Source organism: Emiliania huxleyi, assembly GCF_000372725.1.
Source record: "Emiliania huxleyi CCMP1516 chromosome Unknown EMIHUscaffold_160, whole genome shotgun sequence".
Lineage (NCBI taxonomy): Eukaryota > Haptophyta > Isochrysidales > Noelaerhabdaceae > Emiliania > Emiliania huxleyi.
Window position 1 is genome coordinate 70,978 of NW_005200981.1, and position 26,110 is coordinate 97,087.

Here is a 26,110-nt window from a genome sequence, read left to right on the forward strand (position 1 = left end):
GATTGCTGGCCACCGTGTAGTCGCCAAGGAGCAATCGCATCGTCCCGTCGCCAATCACCCGGTGAGTCGTCTTCCTAGCAACATCTCGAGTGCCAGCACCGCGCAGACAGCGACCAATGCCAACAGCGCGGCGAGTGCTGCACAAAGCGACCACCTGCGCCATTGCTCCGATAAATGGCTGCGGCGCAGGAGCAGCCGTTCGGCGCTGTACCACAGCACGCGAGAGGTCAGAGAAAGAGGCGCGTCCACGCTGTCCACGCTGTCCATGGACATTCGCGACAAACGCTCCTCCGTGATGCGGTCGCGCGGCGTCACCACGGGCATGGGCAGGCAGCGTGTCACGCCCCATCGCTGCGGCATGCGCGATAGTCAAGGGCAATGGCAACGGGAGAGGCATTTCACCCTCATGTCATAGACGATACATTGGACTCAGATTGTCGCTCGGCTGGAACGGGAGGCACAACCCGCTTCGCATTCTGCAAGTGGTGCAGATGGATGCGATCGAGGCGGGTGGAGCAGTCCTTCAAGTCAGCCCACGAGCGATGCAAGGCCAGCCCGCTGTGCAGCTGCTCGCGCACCGTCGTCGAGCGGTTGCTTGGGTGGAAAGAGCGGCTCACGGCGGCGCGCAAGTCGATGCCGAGGAAGTCCGAGACCGGCGACGCGAGCTCGAGAGTGTTCCAGTACGGCAGAAAGAATACTGGCGAGGACCCCTCGCGCAGAATCTGCTCGACCTGCAGGCGCATCAGCCGGCAGCTACGCGCGAGGATCGCAATGCGCGTCTCGGTGAATTGGCGCACGATCTCCACGGGATCGCGCAGCATCACCAGAAAGCGGAGGTCTGCGCCGGCGGCGCGAGCGCCCTCATCGAGGAGCGTTGCGTCGGGACTGACGTGCGTGGATCCCTGCGGATAGGATCCGGACACGATGCCCAGTAGCGGCACGCGCGGGACGCTTGCCGCGGCGCGCCGCCGCTCGGAGTCAAAAGCGGCGGCAAGGGTAGCCACAGCTTGCGATCTTGCGAGCTTTTGCACGTCGATCTCGCTAGCGAGCGACAGGTTATTGTACAGCGTGAAGTTTCTCATCAGGTTGTGAATCACTTTCGATGCCGGGAAGAGTGGGTGCCAAAAGTGGTGTCCCGTGTGCTCGAGTCCGATCGCATACACGAAGGTGGCATTCGCAGGCCGCGTCGCCATGCGGTGATACGCGCGCGGCGTCGCGACCGGCGCGCGCGCCACAGGAAGTTCGGTCACCGGAGTCTACTGTACAGTATGAGTCGCAAGTCTTGGCGCCACGCGTAACGGGCGTCGCCCACGCTCCGCCGTTGACGCGCACGCGCATCGGGCTCGGCTAGGCACGCCGTGGCACCCTGCATGCTCTGTCGACGGCCAAGCGCGCGTTCCGTGTCCGACGCCCCGCGAGCCGCGCACGCCGCGCGACGCGCCCCGTGCGCCGCCTGCGCGGGGCGCTCCGTGCGCCCTGGCGGGCGACACGCGAGCCTTCGCCGTCTACCGACGCGTGCGGCGTGGCGTATGCGGCATGCCGCGCTAGCCTGCGACTCGCGTCGATGGCCAAGGCGCACGTGAGGGACGCTACGGGGCGCGCGACCTTGCGACGCTCGTGCGCCATGGGGGCCTCGGGCCTCGACGACGACGCCTCGATGCTCGTTGCTTGTTGCTCGGTGCTCGGCGCTCGGTGCCTCGATGCTCGTGTGTTCTTAAGTTTAGGAAAATTTGGACGTGCGTCGGAAAATTTAGACGAGCTTTTTAGTGAGTTTGCGAATAAGTTTACGAAAATACAAGCATGTGATTATCTTTCACAGAACTTTACGGAGATTTACCGAGATTTGTGAATCATTAAAGTGATCGCTTTTTCCGCAAATCTCCCTCGGCGATCACCCGCCCGCCGTAGGAAAGTACCCTAGAAAGTACCTCTCTCCGGACCCCGTGGGTCCCCACGCTTCAGGGCACCCAGCCCGGGCCTCACTCAGCACTTAGCTCTCTATGCGCCTGGGACCAGGTGCTGGTACACGTTTCAAGAAAACGGACCCTTTACGGCTTCCGGCGGTACGCACGCGACAGAGCTGCCCACGTAGTCTTCGTAGCCACTCGTCGGCGCGTGGTTGACTCGAAAGACGCACTGGTCGCCGTCTATCAGGGCGCCGTGCTTGCCGTGCAGCCGGAGGCGGTCGGAGCTGCCCACCACCGCGCACGTGTCACACGCGTCGGTGTCCACGCACTCTGCCCCGCTCATGAATTCTTCACCGGCGCCTCCTTCGATTTCGCCAGTCGAGCAGGGGCAGAACAATGTTGCTCTCGCTGCTGCACATCGGTCTCGCTGCGCGCTGCCGCACTCGGCCTCCAACGATGCAAGCCTCGGGCTTGGAGGCGGAGCGGAACAAGGCCACCGCGCGACGAGGAGTCATGGAGCGCTCCTTCCTGCAGCCCGGCACCGCACTAGTCGCCATAGAACAGAAGCGGGCTGCCAACCCGATTGGCTTCGGTGCAAAGGCTGCAGCCGCGCAGGTCAAGAAGAAGAAGAAGACTAGGACAAAGGGTTCGCGGGCGCGACCGCTCTCGGCGCTGGCCACCGAGCTAAAGGCGTCAGGCGTGGTTCGAATCGACGGCGCGCTCTCGCCGGCGCTGGTGGAAGAGCTGCGTGAGTTTGTAGACGCGGAGCGCGTCCAGGCCACCGCCGACGTCAAGGCCGGCCGCTGCGATCAAAAGGCTCGCTTTGCCGACCTCGTCTTGCTGGACAAGCGGTGTGATTTGCTCCTTCCGCTCCACGGTCCTCCGATCGCGGCGCTGCAGGAACTGCTCGGCGAGGGCTCTGTCCTCGGCCCGCTGCTGCAGGAGGTGGTGGGCGAGGCGGGAGTGCTCCAGGAGCTCGCCTGCCTCACCTCGGAGCCGGGTTCGGCGCAGCAGCCCCTGCACCCGGACACGCCGTGGACGCCGATCCCCTCGGCGTACACGGCCTTCATCGCGCTGCAGGACGTGGACGTGGAGATGGGGCCCACACTCTACCTGCCTGGAACGCAGACCAAAGAGGCGCGCGCGCTCGCATAACCGACGGCCTCCCGCCGGGGCGCACGTCGTGCATTTGCCCCTTGACCTCGGAGTAGGCGCACACGTCCTTCTTCGGCGGCGACCTCAGCTTGGGCAACGCGGGTGTCTCGGGCAGCCCGGCGGCCGCCCGTAGGAAAGCACACCAGGGACGCGTCTACTCACGAGGTGGCGGTGGCAACAGGCGTGCGGCGGCCGCCCATCCCCGAGGAGTTCCTCCGCTCGCGCGAGGTGGACGTTTGGTGCGGTGATCCTCCGAGACCCTCGCGAGACGAGCCGCTGGCCCTCTTTAGGTGAAGCTGGGATTGCTCAAGGCTGGCGACCTAGCACTGTACAATCAGCAGACGCTGCATTGCGGCTCCGCCAACGAGAGCCGCGACAAGGTGCGCCGCCAGTTTTACATCTCGATGAAGAACCCGCTCGCGCAGTCGAAGCTCTGTGCGAGCTTGCGACCCGCGTTCCGGAACAAGCTCACCCTGGGGGCCATGAAGGACTGTCCGGACCGGTCACTTGACCCTCGAGGTTGGCCGAGGTCTCACCCGTTGCGACTGCTGTGCACAGGACGAGCTCGCTGCGCTGAACGGCAGGAGGACGCGTGTCGACGAGGGGGGCGGACGCGGCTTGTTCGGCAAGCTCGACGAGGTGGACGCGCTCGAGGTACGGGACACGGAAGGTGCCGTCCAGATTCGTTTTGGCGACGAGGGCAGCCAGCTGGGGTCCGAATACGAAATCATATGAGGCTGCCGCGGGCCGCAGCGTCCGCAACCGCATCTCCGCATGTCAACGTGTGTATCACGGCCAGCCAATAGTTCTTTTTCTCCGCTTGCATACCGGTGTCCCGCTCTGGCGACTTGAGGCGCCGCCCACCCAGGGAAAAGAAAGAAAGAAAACAGACAAACCCAAACGACTGTTCTTCACCTTTCTACCTAACCTAACCTAACGAGGGATGGGGGAGGAGGACAGGGTCCCCACCTGCACGAGCAGGATTTTGGAAGGACGATCAGGGGCACAGGTGGGACTCTCCTGCTCCTGACAAGGGACACACACACACACACACACACACACACACACACACACAGGAGGTTCGGATTTTTGGCCGGCTTCGCCCTACCCTGGCGAGGTACTTCCAGCCTGCTGTGGGAACAGCTGACGCAGTCTCGCCGAGGCTCGCCCCAGCAACTCGGCCAGACAAAAACCCCGAGAGGCGTGGGAGTACCTCGCCAGGCCCTACCCGGGTACCCGGGTGGCCACGCCCCAATGCAGGCACGCCGAGCTGCTCGACCGCTCGTCGTGACCGACGAGGCTGCGGACGAGGAGGCGGTGTCCTGGTGGGCGTGCAGCGTAGCCGCGCGTGCGATGGGAAGCACGCCGCCGCTCGTGGTGGGCTCGTTCGAACACGCTGCCGCCTCAATTGCCGCCACTGGCGAGCCTGTTCTGCTCACGCCCCAGCAGGCGCAAAGGCTTGGAATTATTGGAGAGCTATCGCCCCTCGGCGCTGACGTCACCGTTCGCCATTTTGCGCACGAGTACGTCTACGGCTGCTCCGCCCTCGCCAGCCGAGCGGACCGGTCATTTCGCAAGGCCTGCCGCAGGGCGGAGTCGGCAATGGCGGAGCGCAGCCTTCGCGTCGAGGCGTTCCCCGGCTGCCGCGTCTCGGCCGAGTTGATTGCGAGCTGCGTGCGCTGCCGGGAGGGTTGGATGCGGCGCCGCGCGGACGACGCCCGCAGGGCGGCAAGGCAGGCAGGGGAGAGATACCTTGGCCCACCTTGGGCTGGGGCGCCGAGGCGGAGCTCCTACCTCTTGGCCCTGCTGGAACGGCAGGAGGGGCCGTCGCCAGAGGACCCACCGGGGTACGGCGTAGCGCTCTTTGTCATCCGCTCCGGTGCTGCAGACCAGGTGGCGGCATACGTCGTCACCGAGCGGGTTGGGCGCACCGTGGTTGCTGTCGATGGCGTCCATGACTACAGCCTGCCCGACCCGCGGGCGGACCCGTCGGCCCTGCTGCTGCACGTGGCTGCCCGCTGGTGGAGAGAGCAAGGTATCCACGAGGGTGGCAGCGTGGGCGTGCCACCCCCGCTCTTCCTCAACGATGGACCCGTCCCGACCGCTGGCCTGCTCAAGTACAAGTCGCAGTACCACGGGAGGCTGCTCGCGACGCTCTCCGTCTGGCCAGGGAGGGCGGCGCGTGCGCGCTCGCGCTGGTCGAACTTGCTACGCCTATGGCAGCGGCGCCGCGCAAAGGCGGACCCGAGCCGACATTGTGGACCGTCCCAGATCCGACGAGCGGCTCGGAGGGTGTATTGCGCGAAGGCGGCGGGGCTGGCGGATCTTGCGCCTCAGAGGGCTCAGTGCTTGGCCGCGATGATACGATAGAACCGCCGCGCGATCTACACTTAGAGTAGACACCGCGCCCCGGACGAGACTGCAGACTCGACTCTCGAGCCGAGACTCAGCGAGTCGCTCGGAGCGAGACGATGCGAGTCGAGAGCGCGCGGAGGCGCGCGAGGTCCGAGGACGCCGTCGCGGACACACTCTTGTGTTCTCATATACTATTAGCGACTGACGAGCCCACGCACTCCACACACTCACACCACGCGCGTCGTGACGCGACACACATGCACGGTGCAAGGATGTGAGCCGATGAATAAAAACACGCGGCGCGGGCGGTCGCGCGGGCGGTCTCGTCGGTATGGCAAGTGGAAACGGACGGCTGGAGATCACACGCTTGAGGAAGAAGGCTCAGCCGCGGCGGCGAGAGAGTCTCGAAAAAAACGCCGTACGAGTCCGGCTAGCGCTCCTCGACGGCCTCCGTCGGCAAGACGCCTGCAGGCACAAGGCGGCACGCTGGAATTGGATTCGCGCCGTCGGTGCAAGCGCGTGGGACGTCGGGCAATGCGGCACGCCTGGCGAAGGGGACGGAGCGGCGGCCACCGCGCGAGTGGGCGCAGGCGGCCTGGGCGGGGGTGACGTGATACTTCGGCTGAGCACGCCACTCTCTGGCGACCCACGAGGACAGCCGAAGAGCGGCGAGGAGGATTGCTGCGTCTGCGGCTGCGGCGACTGGTGCCGCGAAGTATGCTGCTGCAACGGCTGCTGCTGCGGAGGCTGCTGCTGCGGGGGCGACTGCTGCAGCGGCGACGAGAGCGACGAGGCGGGCGACTGCGCCTGTGGCTGGCCCTGCTGCTGTGACGGCGACAACGCCGCGTCTCGCCGCGGCGGCGGCTGGTCTCGCCGGGGCGCCGGGGATAGGGAGGAGGAGTGCTGCGGCGAGCCAAGCTGCGGCGCTGGCTGGTTCGACGGCGACGCGTGCCGCAGCTGCTGCTTTTGGAAGAGCTGCTGCTGCTGCTGCTGCTGCGGTGGCGAGCCCATACCTACGTCATGAATGCGCCAAGGTCAGGGCGGGAACACGGCACTGCGCAGAGCAGTCAGAGCACCGCGTGAATGCGGGGTTCGAACGAATACAGTGAATAAGAATACGGCCGAATACGGCCGAATACAGCGGAATACGTGTCTTCTCGAGCGCGACTCGAGCGCGAGTTGAAAACACGTTTCAGCTTCTAGGGCGGCGAGCCCATCGGCTGGCCCTGCTGCGGGCCTGGCCCCGGCGACTGCTGCTGCGGGGGGTAGCCGTGCTGCTGCATGTGCGACGGCACGACGCCTGCGCCCTGCGCCATGGCTGCCTGCTGCGCGTACTGCTGCTGCGCGTACATGAACTGCAGCTGCTGCGCCTGCTGCGCCTGCTGCTGCTCGTGCGGCGTCCCCTGACCCTGCGGCATGCCCATGCCGTGCTGCGAATAGCCGTAGCCGTAGCTCATCTGCGCGTGCTGCGGGTAGCCTGCAGCGCGCGGGCTGGCGCAGCTTGGCGACAGGCTCGCGGGGGGACACGCAGGCGCGCGGCACGGCGCGGCAGGGGGAGGGCGGGCCGGTGGGGAGGGCGGGCCGGTGTCGCCTGCGTGGTACCCGCTGGTCCCCATCTGCCCGTACATCTGACCGTACGCCGCACCGTACTGCATCTGGTTGTGCATGGACATATACTGCGCCGTCGGGCCGTAGGTGTAGCCCCCGTGCTGCATCGCATAGCCGCCCATCCCATAGCGACCGGCCATGCCGCCGCCGCCGCCGCCGCCGCCGCCGCCGCTCCGCCGGTCGCCGCCGCTGCGCCGCCGCTCATTCGGCTGCCGCCCGCGGCTCTCGCGGCCGCGCGATCCGGGCGCATCGGCCCAGCGGACGACGAGCGGCTCCGACGCATCCGGGAGCGTCACATTGCCATGGATCGCGTCGATCGCCCGCTGCGCCGTCTCCTGCGTCGCAAAGCGCACAAATGCGCAGGCCATCCCGGACCGCGACCCTCCGCGCATGATGAAGATCTCGTCGACGGTGCCGTGCTTTTCGAAGATCTGCGCCGGGGAGGGTGCGGTTTGACTCGGGCCGCAGGTGGCGACGAGGCAGTTTGGTTCGCGCACCGCGCGCAGGGCCTCCTCATCGCTCGTCGGCGGGCAACCACCTGCGCAGGAGCGCCAGCGCAGTGGGAGTGTGGCCGTCGCTTCCGGCCACCGGTGAAGGGCGGACGTGCTCCCGAGAGGCGGTGTGGTTGTGCACACACGCGCGCGCACCGACGAATAGCTTGTTCTCCAGGTTTGGGACCGTGCCTGCAGCCATCTTGCTCTCGTCGCTTTGTCGCCGCCCCAGCGGCGCCCCCCTGCGGCACAGGGCACGCCGCGCGGCGCCCTCAGCAGGCAGCGAGCGGCCAGGCGGGTTTCCGACTGGCAGAGGTGGCTGGGGCTTGGGGATAGAAGGGGGGAGGGCGTCCGGCGGCCCTGCTGCCGCAGCGTGCCTCTACCTGCTTCCTGCCTCTAATGAAGCCCCGATGCAGAAAGAATTCTCGCGTGAGTGCGGTTTGCTGCTGGGGGGTCAGACACCCCCCCCCCCCCCCCCTAGCAGCAGGGACTGAGCCCTGGCCTCGACACCTCGACACCAAACCTCGACACCGACTCGACACCTCGACACCCCATGCCAACTCGACCAACTCGACACCCCTCGACACCCCTCGACACCCCTCGACACCCCTCGACACACGACACCCCTCGACACCATCTAGGCTGGGACCATGCTCGTCCGTGTCAAGGTGCCAAACTCGACACCTCGACACCGCTCGACACCGCTCGACACCACCTCGTCACCTCTGATGATCCTAACACAGCAGAGACGTAGAGAAGACCCATTTGGAGTCACAGAGTTAGAAAATCAGGGTTCCAGCAGCAATCAATCTTGGCTGGCAGTACTTTCATCCCTCAGTTGCAGCCTCTTAAGTTCTAGCTCAAGTTGCAGCTCAATTGCACCCCTGCAATGACCAATGTAGCAACCATGGCAGTACTCAGGTGGCCCTCAGGTGCTGCACAGCACCTTGTACAGTGGCAATGAATCCTCACACCAGTGAGCTTGTGCCATGAGTGCAGACCTGTGGTCCATTGCGCTTTGTGCACTGGCGACGCTGCAACGGCGACGCTGGCAGCGGCGGCGACGCTGCTGCGATGGGGTACTGTAGCCCTTAGCTGCTGGACAGCACCTTGTGCAGTGGCAATGTCCACTGACTCATGGCACCAGCCTGTGCCAAGAGCGCTGTGGTCAGTTGCGCTTTGTGCGCCGGCGACGCTGCAGCGGCGACAACGCTGCAGCGGCGACGCTGCTGCATGGGGTGTGCTGTAGCCTTAGGTGCTGCGCCTGCACAGCACCTTGTGCAGTGGCAATGACTCCTGGCACTAGTGAGCTTGATGTCCTCAAATGTCCACACAGAGTATACTGGTTGTGCTCACACACAGGTTGTGCTACATCAACAGGGGTGCAACTTTGAGAGGCTGCAACTAAGGGATTTGGCCTTTGCAGCTGCGGCCCAAGTTTTGTTATGGGCTGCAACTGCATCCTGCCACCTTGGATACCTCGACACCTTAGACGCTAAACACCTTGACAACACTCGACACCCGCTCGACACGCTCGACACCCTCGACACCCTCGAGGCCTCGACACCCTCGACACCACTCCTCGACACCTCGACACGGACAAGCATGGTCCCAGCCTAGACAGGCCTCGACAGGCCTCGACAGGCCTCGACAGGCCTCGACAGGCCTCGACACCTCTATCCCTCGACAGCAGCTCGACACCCTCGACACCGGGCCTCGACACCTCGACACCAGGGCTCAGAGCAGGGATGGCTTTAGATGTGCAGGGGGGGGGTACCGAGCAGTGTGCGGCCGCTCCGGGCAAGACGAGGACCCGCGACGACAGATCCGGATCGAGCGGGGGGCCGAACCCTCGGCGTCGTTTGAGAGCGGTGTGCCGAACGAGCTAAACACTTTTTTAAAATCGATTCTGAATCGGACCCGCTTCTTCCAGTTTCGTATGCAGTTCGGTTTTATTTTTCTCGTGATGCGTTTGGTGAGGTGGTCGGTGATGCTGTGAATGGTAATGTCAGAGAGCTTACGTGGACGGCCGTTTTCGGTCTTGCCCTTTTGCCCCTTGGGTCTCCAGCCCTCATTTCTCGGGTACGCGAGGTGTGTAGGCCCTATGATTGCGGGTTTTTTATGGTCTGTTTGGCGCCGTTTCTCCTCGAGTATGCCGCTGCCATACACGGGTGGGGGGTCCGAGGGCGTGTCATCCCATTCCTCGACGGTAGTGATTGATTTTTGCCTCGGGTCGATTGTATTCCCTGTGCGGTGAGGTCTGCTGGATGTGTCTAGCCATAGCTCGTGGTATATTATGTCAGTTCCTGGGTTCGGATTCTTTGGTCGCTCGGCATATGCATATTGTATGTGTTGCGAGGTTGGGTCGATTATCGCCACGTTTTGATTAATTAACGTGTCAGGGCGGGGCGGCTGGCTGTTTTTCCACAGATCCTCGCCGATTTGGTCGCCTCCTCGATCGACGGCATCCCATATCAATTGTAGCTCGTTGTACAGACAGCTGTAAGTAAGTAAACACAACCGCCTCGAGCGTACCGCTCAAGCACGAGCCGAGGGGGGAGGGGGCGGCGGCGGCGAAGAGGCGGGAGCTGGGTCCAGTGCGCGGCTCTGCTGCTGGGGGGGTCGGGACCCCCCCCCCACACACACAGCAGCAGCGCTCTGCTGCTGGAGGGGTCGGGTCAGCCCCCCCCCCCCCCCCCTAGCAGCAGGGATGGCTTTAGATGTAGGGGGGGTACCGAGCAGTGTGCGGCCGCTCCGGGCATGAGATGTGGGGAGGAAAGCTGCCGAAAGATGTGGGAGACTATACGCGGGCCCCTCCTGCTTCCTGCTTCCTGCTTCTAATAGCCTCACACTAGTTTTTTCGCCTTCCTATCTGTCTATCTACACAGGCCGTCCCAACCTCGCCCAATGTCCGTTTTCTTTCTTTTACCAGTTGGAACGAAAGCTTTTTGGCTTTTAGGTTTCTTTTCTGGACTCCCCACCCCCCCCCTTCCTTCCTCGTCCCTGTCCGCACTTTTACCTCCGTGAATAAATAAATAAATAGAGCAGTCATCTCTCGTAGAGATGGGGAAAAGAGGTACAGTGCGCACCCCGCCCCGCTCACAGGGCGTGCATTACCTCCGTGATGCCGTGGATTTCGTTTTCTTTTCCTGGCACGCTCCTTGCTCTCGAATTTCCACAGGCATGCGTGCCACATCTCTCCTCGCTGTGTCCCTCCTGGCTTCCTCCGCGGTGGCCGGGAAGGAGGATCCGCTGGCGCCGCTGCCCGTGCGCGTGGCGGGGCAGCACGAAGAGGAGGGCCAGCTCGACGCAGCGCTCTCGTCGATCCAAGCAGCGTTTGACGTCGCAAAGGACAGCGTGGTGGACTATTTGGAGGACGTCAGCTGGAACAAGGCGGTTGAGGGCATCAAGACGGCCCTCGCGCTGGCCCACGGCAAGGCGGAGGAGCACTTCGGCGGCTCCGAGGGCCCGCTCGCTGAGGTGTGCCCCTCCCTGTCACGCACCCGAGAAATGCTCTGGTCTCGTGCCTGCTGAGAGGCGAGAGGGGGATGCGAATAGGAGTCGAGGCGCTAACCCCGCACGCCGCCCCCCCCTCCCGCCGCCTAGTACTACGCCAGAGTGAACTGGACGTACATCGAGGACGAGGCTGACAAGGCGCTGAGCCTCGCTCTCGACTGCAAGGAGGTGGCTGCGGTGATGGCTGCGGAGAAGGGCGAGGAGGGGGTCCACCTGACAAAGAGGCAGATCAAGTTCATCGCGACCAACTTCATCCACGCGTACAAGTCGGTCAACTTTACGGCCATCGAGGAGTTCTTGCAGAAGGCAATCGAGCTGAGCACGGCCAAGGTGCGGCCATGAACCCATCTCGACCGCACCGCAGCCGAAGCCCGCCCCACCGCCGCCATCGTCCCCGCCCTCGCCGCCGCCGCCCTCACGCCCGCCGCCGCCAGCGGCGGCCTGACTGACACCCTCCGCCGCCTCACGCGGGCGTGTCTAGGATTGTCTTGATGTCTGGAGACGTCTGGTAGGTGCGTGTGGCGCAGGATAAGACCGGCGAGGCGCTCAGCGCCGCGGGGGGCGCCGCCGCTGACATGCAGGGCAAAGCCGCCTTCGCCTTTGGTGACGCGGACACGGACGGACAGATCAACTTGCTCGACGCCTCCGCGCTTGCTGCCGCGTCCGCAGCGCGGAGCGCTTCTGCGTCGCACGGCGCTTCCACCGCCGTTGCCGCTGTCGGCTTGGGGGCGCTGGTCCTCGCCATCGTCGCTGTACGCCGCGCGCGAGCGACGGTCGCTTACGCGATGGCGAAGGCGGAGGGCGGTGAGCCGGCGCAGTCCATGATTTGAAGCATTAGACAGGCGGTCTGGAGGATGGCACGTCAGGGGGGGCACTGCCTCCGTCTCGGATCCCACCGTGTCGCCGGCGCACCGGCGCGCAGAGAAACCAGAGAGCAGAGTGGAAGAGAAGAGTGAGAGAGAGCCCCTCGCTTCCGCGGGGTCTCCCCGGTGCCCGCGGAGTTTGCGTTTAGTTTTTTCTCGGCCCGGAGAGTGACTCGGCGCGTATACACAATACAGTGATGCAGATTACGTTATATTACCCCCTGCCCCACATCGCACACCGACTTCGCACTACACACGCTCGGCCACGCATTAATTAGCAGACAGTAGGATTACCCGCCATGTGCCGCCGTGCCATGGGGGTGGTGCATATGGCACGGCCACGGGCTCACAGAAGCTGTGACCGCTGAAGCTGTGACGCATTGCGCACTTTGCGTCGCATGTGTGTGCCGTGTGCGAGCCTGGAGGCCTCCTTTCCTCGAGGCGGGAGGCGGGAGGGAGGGGGGGGGGGGGTTTGGAGGCCCGGCCGGTTGCACAATGTGTCGACACCGCCATTCAAAACTCGAAATCGTCGTCCATCTCAGCAAAGCCGCCGCCGCTGCCCGGCTTCTTCACATGGGGGAGCTGCGTGAAGATCAGCCGCCCCTGCACCGTCCACCCCTCGGGCACGCCGTCGCTCCACCGAATGTGCACTCGGCCCGCGGCGTCGGACAGCGCGTAAAACTGGCGCGGGTCGAGCAGACCTGGCGAGGTGCCGCGGGCCGGGTGGGGTGGGAAGGTGTGTGTGTGTGTGGGGGGGGCTGGCGCGCTGTGGGGGAAGCTACTGGCCGGGTTGGGGCGCGTGCCTGGGTTGGCGACCGCCTCGTCGGACCGGTCGATCAGCGCGAGGCACTCGTGCCTAAAAGAAAGAAAGAAAACTCGTGCCTAGTGTGTCGCAGAGACGAGCTGGAGGGAGTTGAGGACAGCACAGGACCATAGCTGGAGGCAGTGAGGTGCGGCAGTGAGGACGCGTCTCTACACCGCCTGCCGTCTCTATCCCCCCGTTCTACGGGTATGGCCCTAAGACGGCACATGAAGCAGCAGTGCGGCCTCCAAAGCGAATCTCTGCAGCATCTATGCGCTCGTGCGATGCTCCGTCTGCAAACTCAACACCGAGTGAGGTGCCGTCGCAAACGACGGCGACGGTGTCGGGGTGCTCCGCGACAAGCTCGTTGCCAGGGAGGGCGACGAAGCCAGTCGGGACGCCTGCGGAGGCACGCGAGTGCGAGCTGTCAGGGCGGGATCCTCTCTGCGTTTTGGCGTGGAGGGGACAGCCGGCGCCGTGATGCGAGGCGGGGAGGGAGGTATGATGGGCTGAGGGCCGAGCAGCGCGCCATCGGCAAGAAGTCGGTGGTAATTCCACCCGCCGGCGGGGGCGAAGGGCAGCGGCTGTGGCGCGCGAAGCTCGGCGGCGGTGAGACCTGGGTAGAGCCCGGCAATCGCCATGAGCATCGGCCCAGGGCCCATCGCTACCTGCCACGCAAATGGTTGCTCAGTGGTGTGCGGGCGGCGCCGCGCGCGGTGCTGGGGCGGCGGAGATGGCGTGGCAGCGACAGGGAAGCGGACCGTGTCCAGCGGCATGAAGCGGTTGCCAGTGCCGTGCCCACCCTCCGGCCGCCAGTTGTCGACCTCGCCGACGATGTCGGCGGCCCCAACGACCATAACAGCGCCGGCGTTGCGGCTGAGACCGCGGACCACGGCCGTCCCCAAACGCGCGCGCGCGTTGAGCGAGACAGAGATGGCCACGAACAGGCTCAGCATGACGGGAAAGAACCGGTCCGGAAAGAACTGGAAAGAGCTGGTCCGCGCCAGCGGGCGAGCTCGTGAGTGTCCGTCGTGCAAAAGAGAAACGGGGCGCCGCGAGCTCGTGCGGCCAAAAAAAGTATTTTGAGTATATGTAGCTCTTACGTACATTCCCGGAGCACTGACCCTCTGTGTTCGTGTGCGTCGCCCATCTCTCCCTGGAGATGAGTGCTCTATTTATTTATTACATTCCCGGAGGAGGACTGCTGACGGGGTTTGCGATTTTCGCCTGGCGTCCCCGACATGGGCACGGGGACTTTGTCCTTTCTCCCTTTTTTTCAGGGGTCACTCCCGCGCGACCTCGGGAACTAGCCGGGGCAGTCGGAGAAGGGGCAACTCCGTGCACTGACGGTCGGCCGTCAGAAAACACGCCTCCGTGGCTCGGGTTACACCAATCCTACCCCCCCCCCCCCAATCCTCGCTACCCAACGCGGCCAAAGGATATCCACCTCGAGAACCTCGAGAACCTCGAGAACCTCGAGAGTCAAAACAAAGAGAGTCTCAAAAAAAAGCGTATTTCAGTGGAAGGCGAAACTGATGCCTCATCATATGGGTGCGCATCTGCTCGAGGCCAGCTGGTCCAAGCATGGCAAGGAGAAGCCGCGCATGCCGTGCATGCTCTGTGGTGTGAACAGTGCCGTCGGGCAGCATATGGCTGACCCGAGCCTTGCGACAGGCTGCCCCATCTCGCTCAAAGATGGTTCCAAGAAAGTGAAGAAGCCGGTGCATCAGTGCCAGATTGTTGGAGCGATTGAGTACAGCTTGGCTTCTGCGGCGACATCATCACTCGAGACGCCATGCACCAATCGCCCGCTGCAGTGCATGCACTGTTCGCTTGTGATTGCCTCCTACTCAATGGCGCAGCACTACTCGGATAAGCACTCAACCATCTCGATGCCACAGGAGTTGGTGGAAGCGACCGCACTTGGCAAGCATGAGCATGTGCATGTGTTGCAGCTCCTTAGCAAGCGCAAGGTGACTTCGGTGTGCGGCGGTGTGGCATGCTGCCCAAAGCCGAGCAAGAAGGCAAAGGCCTAGAGTGCAGGCCTGAATGCGTTGTGGCGGTTACAAGCGTTTGTCGCGTCGGTTACAAATGTCTGTTACAACCGTTACATTCTGTTACAGGGTTTCCAGCGAGGTAGGTAGGTCCTCATAGGTGTGGGTTAGACAGACACTCGTGGCACCCCGTGTGTCCCATATGTTCGCACAGCGTTGCCGTTGCGCTCACGAACGATGGCCTCGTCGCTGACCCGCATGGGGCTCCTCGTGATGGCTTCTGGCGCCGCCGCCTCGGGCATCGCCTCTCTCGATGCCTTCCCCTCGGGCGACACGACCTGCTCCCAGCCAGTGGATTCAACCACCACCTTCGACAATGTGGTCGAGCTGTCGCCCCATGTGCAATGCATAGCCAGCGGTGGCACCTTCGTCAAGGCGGTCTACACCTGCTCGAGGTTACCCAGCCAAACGATAGCGACGTGCACCGACAGCTCGTGCTCCTCGTGTGCTGCGCCCTCCGCCATGAACACGTATGCCAGTGGCTTCTCTATGAGACCAGTGGTGGGGGCGTGCATTCCGACAAACCGCCTAGACATGTCCGGCACTCTGATCCAAGCGTACTCGGTCCGCTACACCATCCTCGGCAGTGCGTGGGCGTCGATAACCTTCTGCGACTCGCCGCCCTCGTCGCCGCCCCCGTCGCCGGCGTACCCGCCGGGGGCGCCCGGCACCACCATGCTCGAGGCCTTCCCCTCGGGCGACACAACCTGCTCCCAGCCAGTGGATTCAACCACCACCTTCGACAATGTGGTCGAGCTGTCGCCCCATGTGCAATGCATAGCCAGCGGTGGCACCTTCGTCAAGGCGGTCTACACCTGCTCGAGCACACCCAGCCAAACGATAGCGACGTGCACCGACAGCTCATGCTCCTCGTGTGCTGCGCCCTCCGCCATGAACACGTATGCCAGTGGCTTCTCTATGAGACCAGTGGTGGGGGCGTGCATTCCGACAAACCGCCTAGACATGTCCGGCACTCTGATCCAAGCGTACTCGGTCCGCTACACCCGCCTCGGCAGCGAGTGGGCGTCGATGACCTTCTGCGACTCGCCGCCCTCGTCGCCGCCCCCGTCGCCGGCGTACCCGCCGGGGGCGCCCGGCACCACCATGCTCGAGGCCTTCCCCTCGGGCGACACAACCTGCTCCCAGCCAGTGGATTCAACCACCACCTTCGACAGTGTGGTCCAACTGTCGCCCCATGTGCATTGCATAGCCAGCGGTGGCACCTTCGTCAAGGCGGTCTACACCTGCTCGAGCACACCCAGCCAAACGATAGCGACGTGCACCGACAGCTCATGCTCCTCGTGTGCTGCGCCCTCCGCCATGAACACGTATGCCAGTGGCTTCTCTATGAGACCAGTGGTGGGGGCGTGCATTCCGACAAACCGCCTAGACATGTCCGGCACTCTGATCCAAGCGTACTCGGTCCGCTACACCCGCCTCGGCAGCGAGTGGGCGTCGATGACCTTCTGCGACTCGCCGCCCTCGTCGCCGCCACCGGCACCGCCGCCGCCCACCACTCCGCCGCCCACAACGCCGCCGCCAGACGGCAGTGTGATGGTCATCATAGCGGCGGCCACCGCCGCCGGCGTGGTGGTTGTTTTTCTGCTCGTCATCCTCGTGGTGTACTGCATGTGCAAAGGCAGGAAGACAAGCCAGGTGTCTCGGCACCCGCCCGCACACACCTTTCCCCACTCCTCTCTCTCTCCCCCCAGCCTCCTGACGGATCCCCTTCGCTCCGCTTGTGCTCAGCAGGTAGCCATCGAGCCCAAGTAGATTTGCGGAGGGTTCATCGCTCACGTCAGGGTCCCGGCGAACCGGCCGTATAGGTGGGACGCTTCCGTTTATGGCATCACATAGAATCGTAATAATTTATGACTCGTCTGGGCATACGGTCCCTTCTCTCTACTACGCTGGTGGTGAATAAAGAGGCCCTCGGGCCCCCTGTCCCCCCCAGATGGGAGTGACGCGACCACACCAGCACAGCTGAGAAAACTTACCCCCAGACGTGCAACGCACAAACAAAAGAGGTCCCTCTCCTTGGCCCTCAGGCCCTCCAAGGACCCTTGCGCCCGCAGGCAGTAGTACTGAGCCCGCAGGCTCATCAACGGGCAAAGCCTGCTGCTTGCAATGCACTCAAGTGCCGAAATGGGGCGCCCACGGGCACCCCTTTGAACTGACCTGAGTGAGGAGGAGGGCCGCGGCCCAGCAGCCTCCGGCAGCGAAGCAGCCAAGCCCGAAGGCCACGCCGAGGCATGCGCTCAGGGAGCGCGTGCAGCCAAGCCAGAGGCGACATCGAAGGGCCGTGGCCCAGCAGCCTCTGGCAGCGAAGTAGCCAAGCCCGGAGGCCGGCCAGGAGCGGCATGCGCTCAGGGAGCGCATGCAGCCAAGCCAGAGGCGAGAGTGTGGGCCGCAGCCCAGCAGCCTCTGGCAGCCAAGCAGCGCAGCCCCAAGGCCAAGCAGCGAGGCATGCGCTCAGTGAGCGCGTTCAATCAGGCCAGAGGCGCGAGCGTGGGCCGCAGCCCAGCAGCTTCTGGCAGCTAAGCAGCGCAGCCCCAAGGCCAAGCAGCGAGGCATGCGCTCAGTGAGCGCGTTCAATCAGGCCAGAGGCGCGAGCGTGGGCCGCAGCCCAGCAGCTTCTGGCAGCTAAGCAGCGCAGTGGTCCCACGGGGGACCCGAGGGGACATGGCCCCTCGCTAGCACACTGAGTGTGCGAATGGTCCCATGGGGGACCAAAGAAGCCCCATTGGGTGGGGTCCCATGCGTGGCACTAACCAGCCACGCCAGACTCCCATGGGCACGCAGGAGAGGGGTCCCACTGGGTGGGATCCTATGAGGGGCAATGCCCAGCCAAGCTAGACTCCCATGGGCACGGCCCATGGGGAAGTTCCACACAGCAGTGACCTGCCACGCTAACCTGCCATGGGCACGGCCCATGGGCTAGCGGGGTCCCACTGCATGGGGCGCCACACGGGGCAGTGACCTGCCACACTAACCTCCCATGGGCATGACCCATGGGCAAGCGGGGTCCCACTGAGTGGGGTCCCATGCGGGGCAGCAACCTGCCACGCTAACCTCCCATGGGCACGGCCCATGGGGAAGAGGGGTCCCACAGAGTGGGGTCCCATGCGGGGCAGCAACCTGCCACACTAACCTCCCATGGGCAGGCCCATGGGGAGGAGGGGTCCCACAGAGTGGGGTCCCATGCGGGGCAGCAACCTGCCACACTAACCTCCCATGGGCACGGCCCATGGGCAAGCGGAGTCCCACTGGGTGGGGTCCATGCGGGGCAGCAACCTGCCACGCTAGACTCCCATGGGCACGGCCCATGGGCAAGCGGGGTCCCACTGGGTGGGGTCCCATGCGGGGCAGCAACCTGCCACACTAACCTCCCATGGGCAGGCCCATGGGGAGGAGGGGTCCCACAGAGTGGGGCCCCATACGGGGCAGTGACCTGAGGGCCCAACTTGAGAATCGTGCTTTGAGTTGGGTTGTTTCGTGTTGGGTTGGGTTGTGGTTGGGTTGGGTTGTTCCGCGTGAGGTTGGGTCGTCGGCGCGAAGGGTGAGGTCTCGACCGCCGCCGCTCACGCCAGCGGACGGCCACTGCCGGTGTTTTTGGCTTCGCCACCGTCCAAGGCGTGCGCCATGCGCTCGCCGGCATCGAGCGAGCAACGTGATCGACCGAGCGGCTTGCTGTGTGGTCGCCTTCTTGTGGCTCTCGTCGAGAGCGTTTTGCGTCCCGGCGGGTGGGAGAATGTGTGTCGTCTGAAGTGTCACTGTGTGCGTCACATCGATGTGGATAACAAGCACGGTCGATCCGTCAAAGCGATACACTCGTTCCTATCACGCTGGAAGGCTTGCACGGAGCTCTGTGCCGGCACACAGCAAGAGCCGTGCGGCAAGAAGAGCTCGATGGGGAGCGAGAACCGTCAGATTTTCAGGTGTAGCCTGAAGTCCGTCGCGACGCACTCAATCCCTCCCGAGCGAAAGCCTGTGGCTCTCTCGAACTCGTCGATATATTGCGAATAAACTGCTCTTCCCGCATAGCTTGCAGAGTCAGAGGCGCAGAAAGGCTCCGAGTGTTCGACGAGTCTTGCGAGCTGCGCGGTCAAACCTGGGGGGGACTGACCGCATCAAGGCGGACTTCCGAAACCTGGGTGAGCACCTCTGGCAGTTCTCGCTCCCCATCGAGCTCTTCTTGCCGCACGGCTCTTCTGTGTGCCGGCACAGAGGTGGGTGCAAGCCTTCCAGCGTGATAGGAACGAGTGTATCGCTTTGACGGATCGACCGTGCTTGTTATCCACATCGATGTGACGCACACAGTGACACTTCAGACGACACACATTCTCCCACCCGCCGGGACGCAAAACGCTCTCGACGAGAGCCACAAGAAGGCGACCACACAGCAAGCCGCTCGGTCGATCACGTTGCTCGCTCGATGCCGGCGAGCGCATGGCGCACGCCTTGGACGGTGGCGAAGCCAAAAACACCGGCAGTGGCCGTCCGCTGGCGTGAGCGGCGGCGGTCGAGACCTCACCCTTCGCGCCGACGACCCAACCTCACGCGGAACAACCCAACCCAACCACAACCCAACCCAACCCAACAACCCAACCCAACCCAAAAAGCACGATTCTCAAGTTGGGCCCTCGGCCTGCCACGATAGACTCCCATGGGCAGGACCATGGGGAGGAGGGGTCCCACAGAGTGGGGCCCCATACGGGGCAGTGACCTGCCACGATAGACTCCCATGGGCAGGCCCATGGGGAGGAGGGGTCCCACGTGGGGTCCATGCGGGAGTGACAAGAAAGCGAGAATTGGCTGCGGCGCCACCGCCAGCCCCAGCTCTCTCCTTTGCGTTTCGGGCTGACACGGTCGGGGCGCGCGCCACGCCCCACACACCTTGTCGCCACTCCACCCCGTGATTCGACGGTCTCGCCCGACGCTCCGCCTTCGCCGTGACGTGTCCCAAACGAGCTGGTGGTCGGTTGCCACTCAACTCGCCCAGCCTTGCTGCGCACGCGTGCCACGGCCAGCCTCTCTGTCGCAGCTGACCCAGCGCGCGTGCCGGCTGGGCCGAGGGCTAGGGCCTCGCGCTCCTCTCCTGTGCTCTGCTCACCCTCCACGCGGTGGCGGCCGCAGGCGCAGCGGCGACCCGGAGCCCGTCTGCACAGGTCGACAACATAAGCACACCATGCACATGGGTCTGCATCACCTGCACAATCATGCCACCATGCGCATTGGCACCTCGTTTGTGCGGCGCCGGTGCGCTCTTGCGACAGCGCGCGGGCGCGCGCGGCTCGAGGAGGAGGCGCTCGCCGCCCTCAACGGCGTGCTCGACCCAGCACTCGCGCGCTGCAAGCGGCTCGCCGTGCAGCCCGACGCGACTGTGGCGGTCAAGCTCGAGTTCCGCTCCGGCGCGATGAGACGCGGCGCCGTCGAGGCGGCCGCCGCGGCCGCGATTGAGGCTCTACCGTGGGCGCGCCGCAGCAGCGTCGAGTCCACGCTCTCGCGCCCGCGCTCATTTATGGGCTCCAATGCGCCGCCGTCGCTGCGGCACGTTGGCGCGCTGGTTGGCATCAGCAGCTGCAAGGGCGGCGTGGGCAAGTCGACCGTCGCGGTCAACCTCGCCTACGCCCTCGCCACCCAGGGCGGGCGGGTCGGGCTCCTCGACGCAGACGTGCACGGCCCGTCGCTGCCGTCGCTGGTGCGGCTGCCGCCCGGCTCGTTGCCGCTCCGGCAGGACGCGCAGACGCGGCTCCTCGCGCCGGCCGAAGCCGACGGCGTGAGGCTCATGTCTTACGGGTTCGTGGGCAAGGGCGCTTCGAGCGGGGCGGTGCCGGCGGCGGTGATGCGCGGCCCGATGGTAGGCAAGACAGTCGGGCAGGTGACTTCCGACAAGCTCCCACACACCCGCAAGCCCCATTCTTCACCCGCGCGGCGAATGGCCTAGAACGCGTCGCTGGGTGAGATGATCTCCCGCTGTGTGCCCCCCCGCCCCCCCCCCCCCCCCCCGCCCGCGCCCGCGCATCCGGACTCAGTTCTCCGCGTCGCCGACGGGACAGGCCGGACGCACCTGCCCTTTGGCGGCTCGCAGCTCGAGGCGGTGAGGCGGCACGCGGGTCTACGCGAGAGCGACACCTTCCGCCTCCCGATCGAGCCTCAGGTGGCGGAGACGAGACCACGCGCAGCACGGCGAGGGAGTCCCCTAGGCGAGCCCTTAGGCCGCGTGGCCGCAGGTGGGAGAGGCAGTCGATGCGGGCTCGCCGCTCCAGCTGCTCACATCGCAGAGCGAGTCGGCGCACGCCCTCCGCGCGGCGGCGCGCCACTTGGTGGTCGCGATTGGGGAGCGGCAACACGGCGCCGCGGCGGGCGGGAGTGGGTCGCATCTGCGGTGCGGCCGCGCTGAGGCCTTGCGCTTCCGGTGGACGGCGCCCTCTCACCCCCGCCCTGCTCGCGCCCTCAAGGTACGACCCGAAGCGCGGGCTCGTCCTCCGCGTACTCAGCGGCGACCACGAGGGGCGGGAGTTCGTGCTCTCGAAGGCCGCGCTGCACGCGCTGCGCGGCGGCGCGGGTGCGGGCGACGCGTCTGCGCCGCTGCTGGACACGGTCGAGCCGTGCGAGACCGAGGCGGGCCAGCCCGGCGCCAAGCTCTACTGGTGCGGTGGCGGTGCGACAGTCGTCCCGCTTGGGGATTTCCCGCATCTGGCGGCCGCGCACGGGTAGTGATGTGGGTGGTGGGGCGCCCGGTAGAGCCCGGGGGTCGCGGTGCTCGCACGGCGTGCACAGAGACGTTGAGCGAGGAGGCCGAAAATTTTCGTCTTCATGATGAATGTACGTAGCGACAACCAATCGACGTAAACCGTATTTGCCCACCGCGCTGGCTGACACCAGTGAGAGAGGAGCGCCGCGCCCGCGCGCCGCGGCGTGCAGCGAGGCGGTGAGAACACTGGGAGACTGGGTAGAGTGGGAGATCTACTCGAGTTTGTCCAAATCCTGGACGCGGTGCAGAATGGTCTGCTTGGACGTCTCCTGCACCTCGCCCGCCAGGAAGAACTCGTCGAGGATCATGTACACTTTGTTGAAGTTGAAGACAAGGTCGAGCTCGCACACGTTGCCAAAGAACTGGTCCAGAAGCTCGACGAAGAGATGGATCGACTCGAAATACACCAGCTCGTTATCGTTCACATCAACGCACAGCGTAAAGAAGAGCCCCGCGTATCGCCGGTATATCAGCTTGTACTGCTTGAACTGCGCGCAGCGGGGGGCAAGTCAGGGCGATGGGGGCGCGAGGGACGGAGAGATTGTCGGGTGACCCCCCCCCCCCCCCCCAATGTCCCGCCCCATCCCCGCCGCCCGTCCCCGCATTTTTGGCCCGTCCCCCGCCGTACCCCGCTGGCCCGGCACCTCGACGAAGTTTGTGAATTTCTGGTCGCGGGTCGTCACGATGCGGTGAATCTCGGCCTCAATCTTGATCTTCTCATCGTCAGTATAGGTGCGGTAGTATTTGCTCAGCCGGGTCTTGCCCTGTCGGTTCTGCAGGAGGATGAACTGGATCATAAGCCACCAGGCACGGGCTCGCGCTGAACGCCGCCAACAGCGCCGAAGAAAGGGACGCGAAAAGAATTTTGCGCTCCCCGCCGATCCCGCCGGCTTGCGAGAGAGATCCCCTGTGCCCTGTGCCCAGCCCTCTCCGCGCGGCGATGCGCCCTCCCCCCGTATGTGCTTGCTATAGCCGCAGCCGAGCACGCCGATGATGTTTGGCTGCAACTCCTACGTACTCTCTTTTGTGTGATGAAATACAAACAAACGTGTGAGTGTTAGAGTTGTTTGGTATTGCTAAAAATCTCTCTGAAATACAGATGGCGCCTGATCGTACGAACTGTGTGATGATCTGTGTGAGAGATGTTTGAGATGTGTCACCCACGGGAAGTGCGTGGAAGGTGCTTCATCAACATCGTTCATCAAGAATTTCTTGGCCATGAATCTTTGCGCGCGGCGCGCCAGACAACCACCCCCACCTGTGGGCAAATTACCGCTGGTTTGCCACTGACTTGGGCCGGCAGCTTCTCAGCCCTCAGCCGAAGCTGGATTCGTGTCTGTCCTCGACCCAGCCCTTAGGCTTAGCTTGGGATGTCCGTTTATTTTATTTATTAAACCCCTCGCTCTCACAACACTAAGCACGGGACTGGCACGCACTGGCACTATTGGGGGCACAGGAGACGCGGCACGCACGGCCACGGGGCCCACGACAGACGCCACAGGCTACAGACACGGGGAGGCACTGGTAACGCCGGGAGTGTAAGCGACGACGGCGTCATCCTCCGACTTGCTCCCCCGTTCTTATCCAACATCATATCGACAGAGAGACCTCGTGATGAGAGGTCCGCGGGCCCACCTTGTAGCCTTTACCAGGGCCGGGCTCATCCGGGGGCGAGCAGCGGCGCTGCCTCCTCGCCCGGAGGTACATGCCGCCTCCGAGCAGGGCCGCGGTGACGGCCACCCCCACCGCCGCGGCCGCCGCCACGGCGACCGCGGGGGAGGAACCCCCTTCGCCGACCTCCTCCACCTCGACCCGGAGAGTGCTATCGATGTAGGTGACGTTTGCGGCGCTCATAGCCGCCTCAAAGTCGCCTCGGCCCGCCTCCTCCGTGTATGCGCGGAGGCTGCGCTGTGCGGAGGCGGCCTCCGCCGGCGTCGTCGCCGGGATCGTGGCAACCACGACGACGCTTCCGGCGGTGATCTCGAGGGTGGAGCCGAGAGGCACAAAGCTGAACCCGGCCAGCTCCGCGAGAGTGACGAGGATCAGCCTCTGCGCGGCGGCGTCATAGTCGCCGACTTCGCCACTTGCGGCGAAGGTCGCGACGACCCGGAACGACCTCGACTGTGCCGCCGGCGGCGGCGGCGGCCTCGGGGGTGGAGGTGCGGGTGGGGGCGCTGGGGAGGGCGTCAGAGAGGACGACGGCGACAGCAACGGTGGAGGCGGCGACGGCGACAGCGACGGCGGAGGCGGTGAAGGCGGAGCAGGCAACGGCAGCAAAGGCGGCGATGGCGGCGACGACGGGGGTGGCGGCGAGGGTGGTGGAGGCAGCGGCGGCGGTGGCTGCGACGGCGGCGGCGGCGGCGGCGGCGGCGGCGGTGACGACGGTGACGGCGGTGGTGGCGACGGAGGCGGCGTCGGCGACGGTGGAGGTGACGGCGAGAGTGACGGCGGTGGGGGCGATGGTGGAGGTAGCGACGGCGAGGGAGGCGACGGCGGGGGCGGCGACGGCGGAGGCGGCGACGGCGAGGGTGATGGCGACGGCGGCGACGGCGGTGGCGGTGACGGCGCGGGTGGTGACGGCGGTGGTGGCGACGGCGGGGGCGGCGATGGCGAGGGTGACGGCGGCGGGGGCGAGGGCGGCGGGGGTGACGGGGAGGGAGGCGAAGGCGGGGGTGGCGATGGCGACGGCGGCGACGGTGGTGGTAAAGGTGGTGGTGGAGAAGGCGGCGGCGGTAGCGGCGCAGGTAGCGATGGCGGCGGTGGCAACGGTGGTGGCGGCGACGGAGGCGGTGGGGGCGGCGACGGTGACGAAGATGGTGGCGGTGGCGAGGGCGAAGCCGAGGGCGGTGGCGGCGGCGGCGACGCCGAGGGTGGTGGCGAAGGCGCGCTGGGGCAGGCGGCCGTTACCTGAGCGACGGTGTAGCTGGCTATCACGGAGATGGATCCGGACAGGCAGGCTGGGTAGGAGGAGGCAACAGTGACGAAGTAGGGGGAACCGGTGAAGAACTCCCCGTAGGAGAGCTCGACAGCACCCCACCCGGGGTATGTGCCGCTGTACGAGCAGTAGCCGCCGCAGCACACGCCGGGCGCGGAGTCAGGTAAGATGGTGTACTCGACACCGCCGAGCGTCAGAAGAGAGCAGCACCGGTTTGAGCAGCCGTTGTAGATTCCTGGCGTTGGCGGCGCCGATGGCGGAGAGGGAGGAGCAAAGGGCATCCCGCAGTTGCTCACCGCTGCGGTTTCGGTCCCTCCGACTGCGACTATGGCGCTGTCATCGACGATGGAGCACGCGGCGACTGCCATGCCGCCCGTCGGGAGCATGTACGTCTCACCCGCCCCCAGCCAGAACCACTTCTCCGTCCGGATGTCGCCATATGCATTCACGTGCGAGAAGTGGACGGTCACTTGGTTCAGCTTGTTGTCGCGGTCGGCGTGGCAGCCCAACGCGGAGCAGGTCTCTTCGTCGCCGCGAAAGGCGATCCAAATCTCGCCGGCGCCACCTGCGCCCCAATTTAAGACGCGGGATTCGCAAGAAGGGCAATTTATCTTGAGCGCCAGAGCGGCTGTACCTTCTGGCCCGAGGGAGAGAGCACGCAGCTGTGTGGGAGTCGTGGACGATGGCGAGCCGACCGCCACGGCGGAGTCGGGGATGGCACCCAAGAAGTAGCGACCGGGCGCTGTGAACGAGTTGAGCTCGCCTCTGTCGTTGCCCATCGTCGCGGACGAGTCGCCGTACTCACTTAGCTGTCCTGTCGCATAGCGGTCGACGCCGCTGCCGGCCGCGTGCCCGAGCCCAAGGTGGTGGCCGAACTCGTGCGCTCCTATTTGTAGCGGGGCGCCGTGAAAAGAGACGCTTCTCACAGGCACCTGCGCGGTGAGGCCCCGTGCCAACGCTCGCTTCAGCCTTTCCTGCCAGCTGGTTGCGCACAAAGCAACCCGCCCACCAGTAAGAACTGGCATCCCCGCTGATGTCTTTGTAGGTTGTGCTCACGTACGGGTCTCCACTATTCTTGCGTAGGATGCCCGTATAGCAGCTGCCCATAATCCCCCCACCCGTGGGGTTGGATGGGTTTGAGGCGCAAGACTCCGTCGCGGACTCTGGCAAGTAGTACAGGATCGCGTCGATGTCGTTCATATCAACAGATTCGCTGAGCTCGCAAGCGGCGGTGGCAAGCAGGTCGAAGCCCTGTCGGCTACATCCGCTGCTGCTTGAGACCGTCGGATGCTGCACTTTCGACACTCCCGTGAGGTCGCGGGTGACGACACGTGAATTTTCGAGGTCGAAGCCGAGCTTACCATAGGTTGAGAAGCGGAACTCCTGATCCATGATGCTGCGCTGCTGCACCACCCACGCCTCTCGCGCAGATGGGGTGCTGCCTGCATAACTCGGATACCACCCGTTAGTCTCCACGAGGACCGAGAGAAGGCGGATATTCACCTGGCCATCGAAGTAGGGGCTGCTTGACGACCACGAAGCGGCTATTGGCCGCACGACTTCTTGCTCACCCCCTTGGCCAATCGGCCGCACAACTTCCTCCGACAATTGGCTTGACAGCTGCCGTCTACCTGGACAGAAACCGGGAACAGCACTGGCGACACGCA

General features: G+C 64.8%; 7 protein-coding genes across 8 annotated transcripts; 5 read left to right on the forward strand and 2 right to left on the reverse strand.

The window, feature by feature from the left end:
* Nucleotides 1-2,290: 2,290 nt before the first annotated feature.
* EMIHUDRAFT_441662 (hypothetical protein) lies at nucleotides 2,291-3,882 on the forward strand. The gene is made up of 5 exons (XM_005785396.1): nucleotides 2,291-3,044; nucleotides 3,119-3,173; nucleotides 3,244-3,290; nucleotides 3,353-3,550; nucleotides 3,621-3,882. Exons 1-5 carry the CDS (start codon nucleotides 2,304-2,306, stop codon nucleotides 3,795-3,797), a joined length of 1,218 nt encoding a protein of 405 aa, XP_005785453.1. The 5' UTR covers nucleotides 2,291-2,303; the 3' UTR covers nucleotides 3,798-3,882.
* A 434-nt stretch (nucleotides 3,883-4,316) lies between these two features.
* EMIHUDRAFT_229983 (hypothetical protein) lies at nucleotides 4,317-5,432 on the forward strand (the record flags this gene model as incomplete). The annotated part of the gene is made up of 1 exon (XM_005785397.1): nucleotides 4,317-5,432. The coding sequence occupies one exon, from the start codon at nucleotides 4,317-4,319 to the stop codon at nucleotides 5,430-5,432; it is 1,116 nt and encodes a 371-aa protein (XP_005785454.1).
* Nucleotides 5,433-6,737: 1,305 nt separating this feature from the next.
* On the reverse strand, nucleotides 6,738-7,913 carry EMIHUDRAFT_467848 (hypothetical protein; the record flags this gene model as incomplete). Its single annotated transcript, XM_005785398.1, has 4 exons — nucleotides 7,673-7,913; nucleotides 7,523-7,563; nucleotides 7,009-7,456; nucleotides 6,738-6,894 (listed from the first exon to the last, which is right to left on the reverse strand). Coding segments are annotated over exons 1-4 (690 nt in total), but the record flags the coding sequence as incomplete, so codon positions are not given.
* A 2,771-nt stretch (nucleotides 7,914-10,684) lies between these two features.
* On the forward strand, nucleotides 10,685-13,710 carry EMIHUDRAFT_441664 (hypothetical protein). The gene is made up of 7 exons (XM_005785399.1): nucleotides 10,685-10,996; nucleotides 11,123-11,362; nucleotides 11,545-12,599; nucleotides 12,702-12,744; nucleotides 12,974-13,095; nucleotides 13,224-13,365; nucleotides 13,459-13,710. Exons 1-3 carry the CDS (start codon nucleotides 10,700-10,702, stop codon nucleotides 11,860-11,862), a joined length of 855 nt encoding a protein of 284 aa, XP_005785456.1. The 5' UTR covers nucleotides 10,685-10,699; the 3' UTR covers nucleotides 11,863-12,599; nucleotides 12,702-12,744; nucleotides 12,974-13,095; nucleotides 13,224-13,365; nucleotides 13,459-13,710.
* Nucleotides 13,711-14,928: 1,218 nt separating this feature from the next.
* Nucleotides 14,929-16,524, forward strand: EMIHUDRAFT_229989 (hypothetical protein; the record flags this gene model as incomplete). The annotated part of the gene is made up of 3 exons (XM_005785400.1): nucleotides 14,929-16,199; nucleotides 16,302-16,407; nucleotides 16,504-16,524. 3 exons carry the CDS (start codon nucleotides 14,929-14,931, stop codon nucleotides 16,522-16,524), a joined length of 1,398 nt encoding a protein of 465 aa, XP_005785457.1.
* A 3,087-nt stretch (nucleotides 16,525-19,611) lies between these two features.
* On the forward strand, nucleotides 19,612-20,632 carry EMIHUDRAFT_467851 (hypothetical protein; the record flags this gene model as incomplete). The annotated part of the gene is made up of 2 exons (XM_005785401.1): nucleotides 19,612-19,625; nucleotides 19,888-20,632. A coding segment is annotated over exon 2 (693 nt), but the record flags the coding sequence as incomplete, so codon positions are not given.
* A 952-nt stretch (nucleotides 20,633-21,584) lies between these two features.
* EMIHUDRAFT_429503 lies at nucleotides 21,585-22,305 on the reverse strand (the record flags this gene model as incomplete). Of its 2 annotated transcripts, none has more annotated exons than XM_005785402.1 (2): nucleotides 21,585-21,996; nucleotides 22,153-22,305. In XM_005785402.1, the coding sequence occupies 2 exons, from the start codon at nucleotides 22,303-22,305 to the stop codon at nucleotides 21,721-21,723; spliced, it is 429 nt and encodes a 142-aa protein (XP_005785459.1). The 2 variants fall into 2 exon arrangements, with proteins under 2 accessions (XP_005785459.1, XP_005785460.1); XM_005785403.1 differs by having other exon boundaries at nucleotides 21,721-21,996.
* Nucleotides 22,306-26,110: the final 3,805 nt, after the last annotated feature.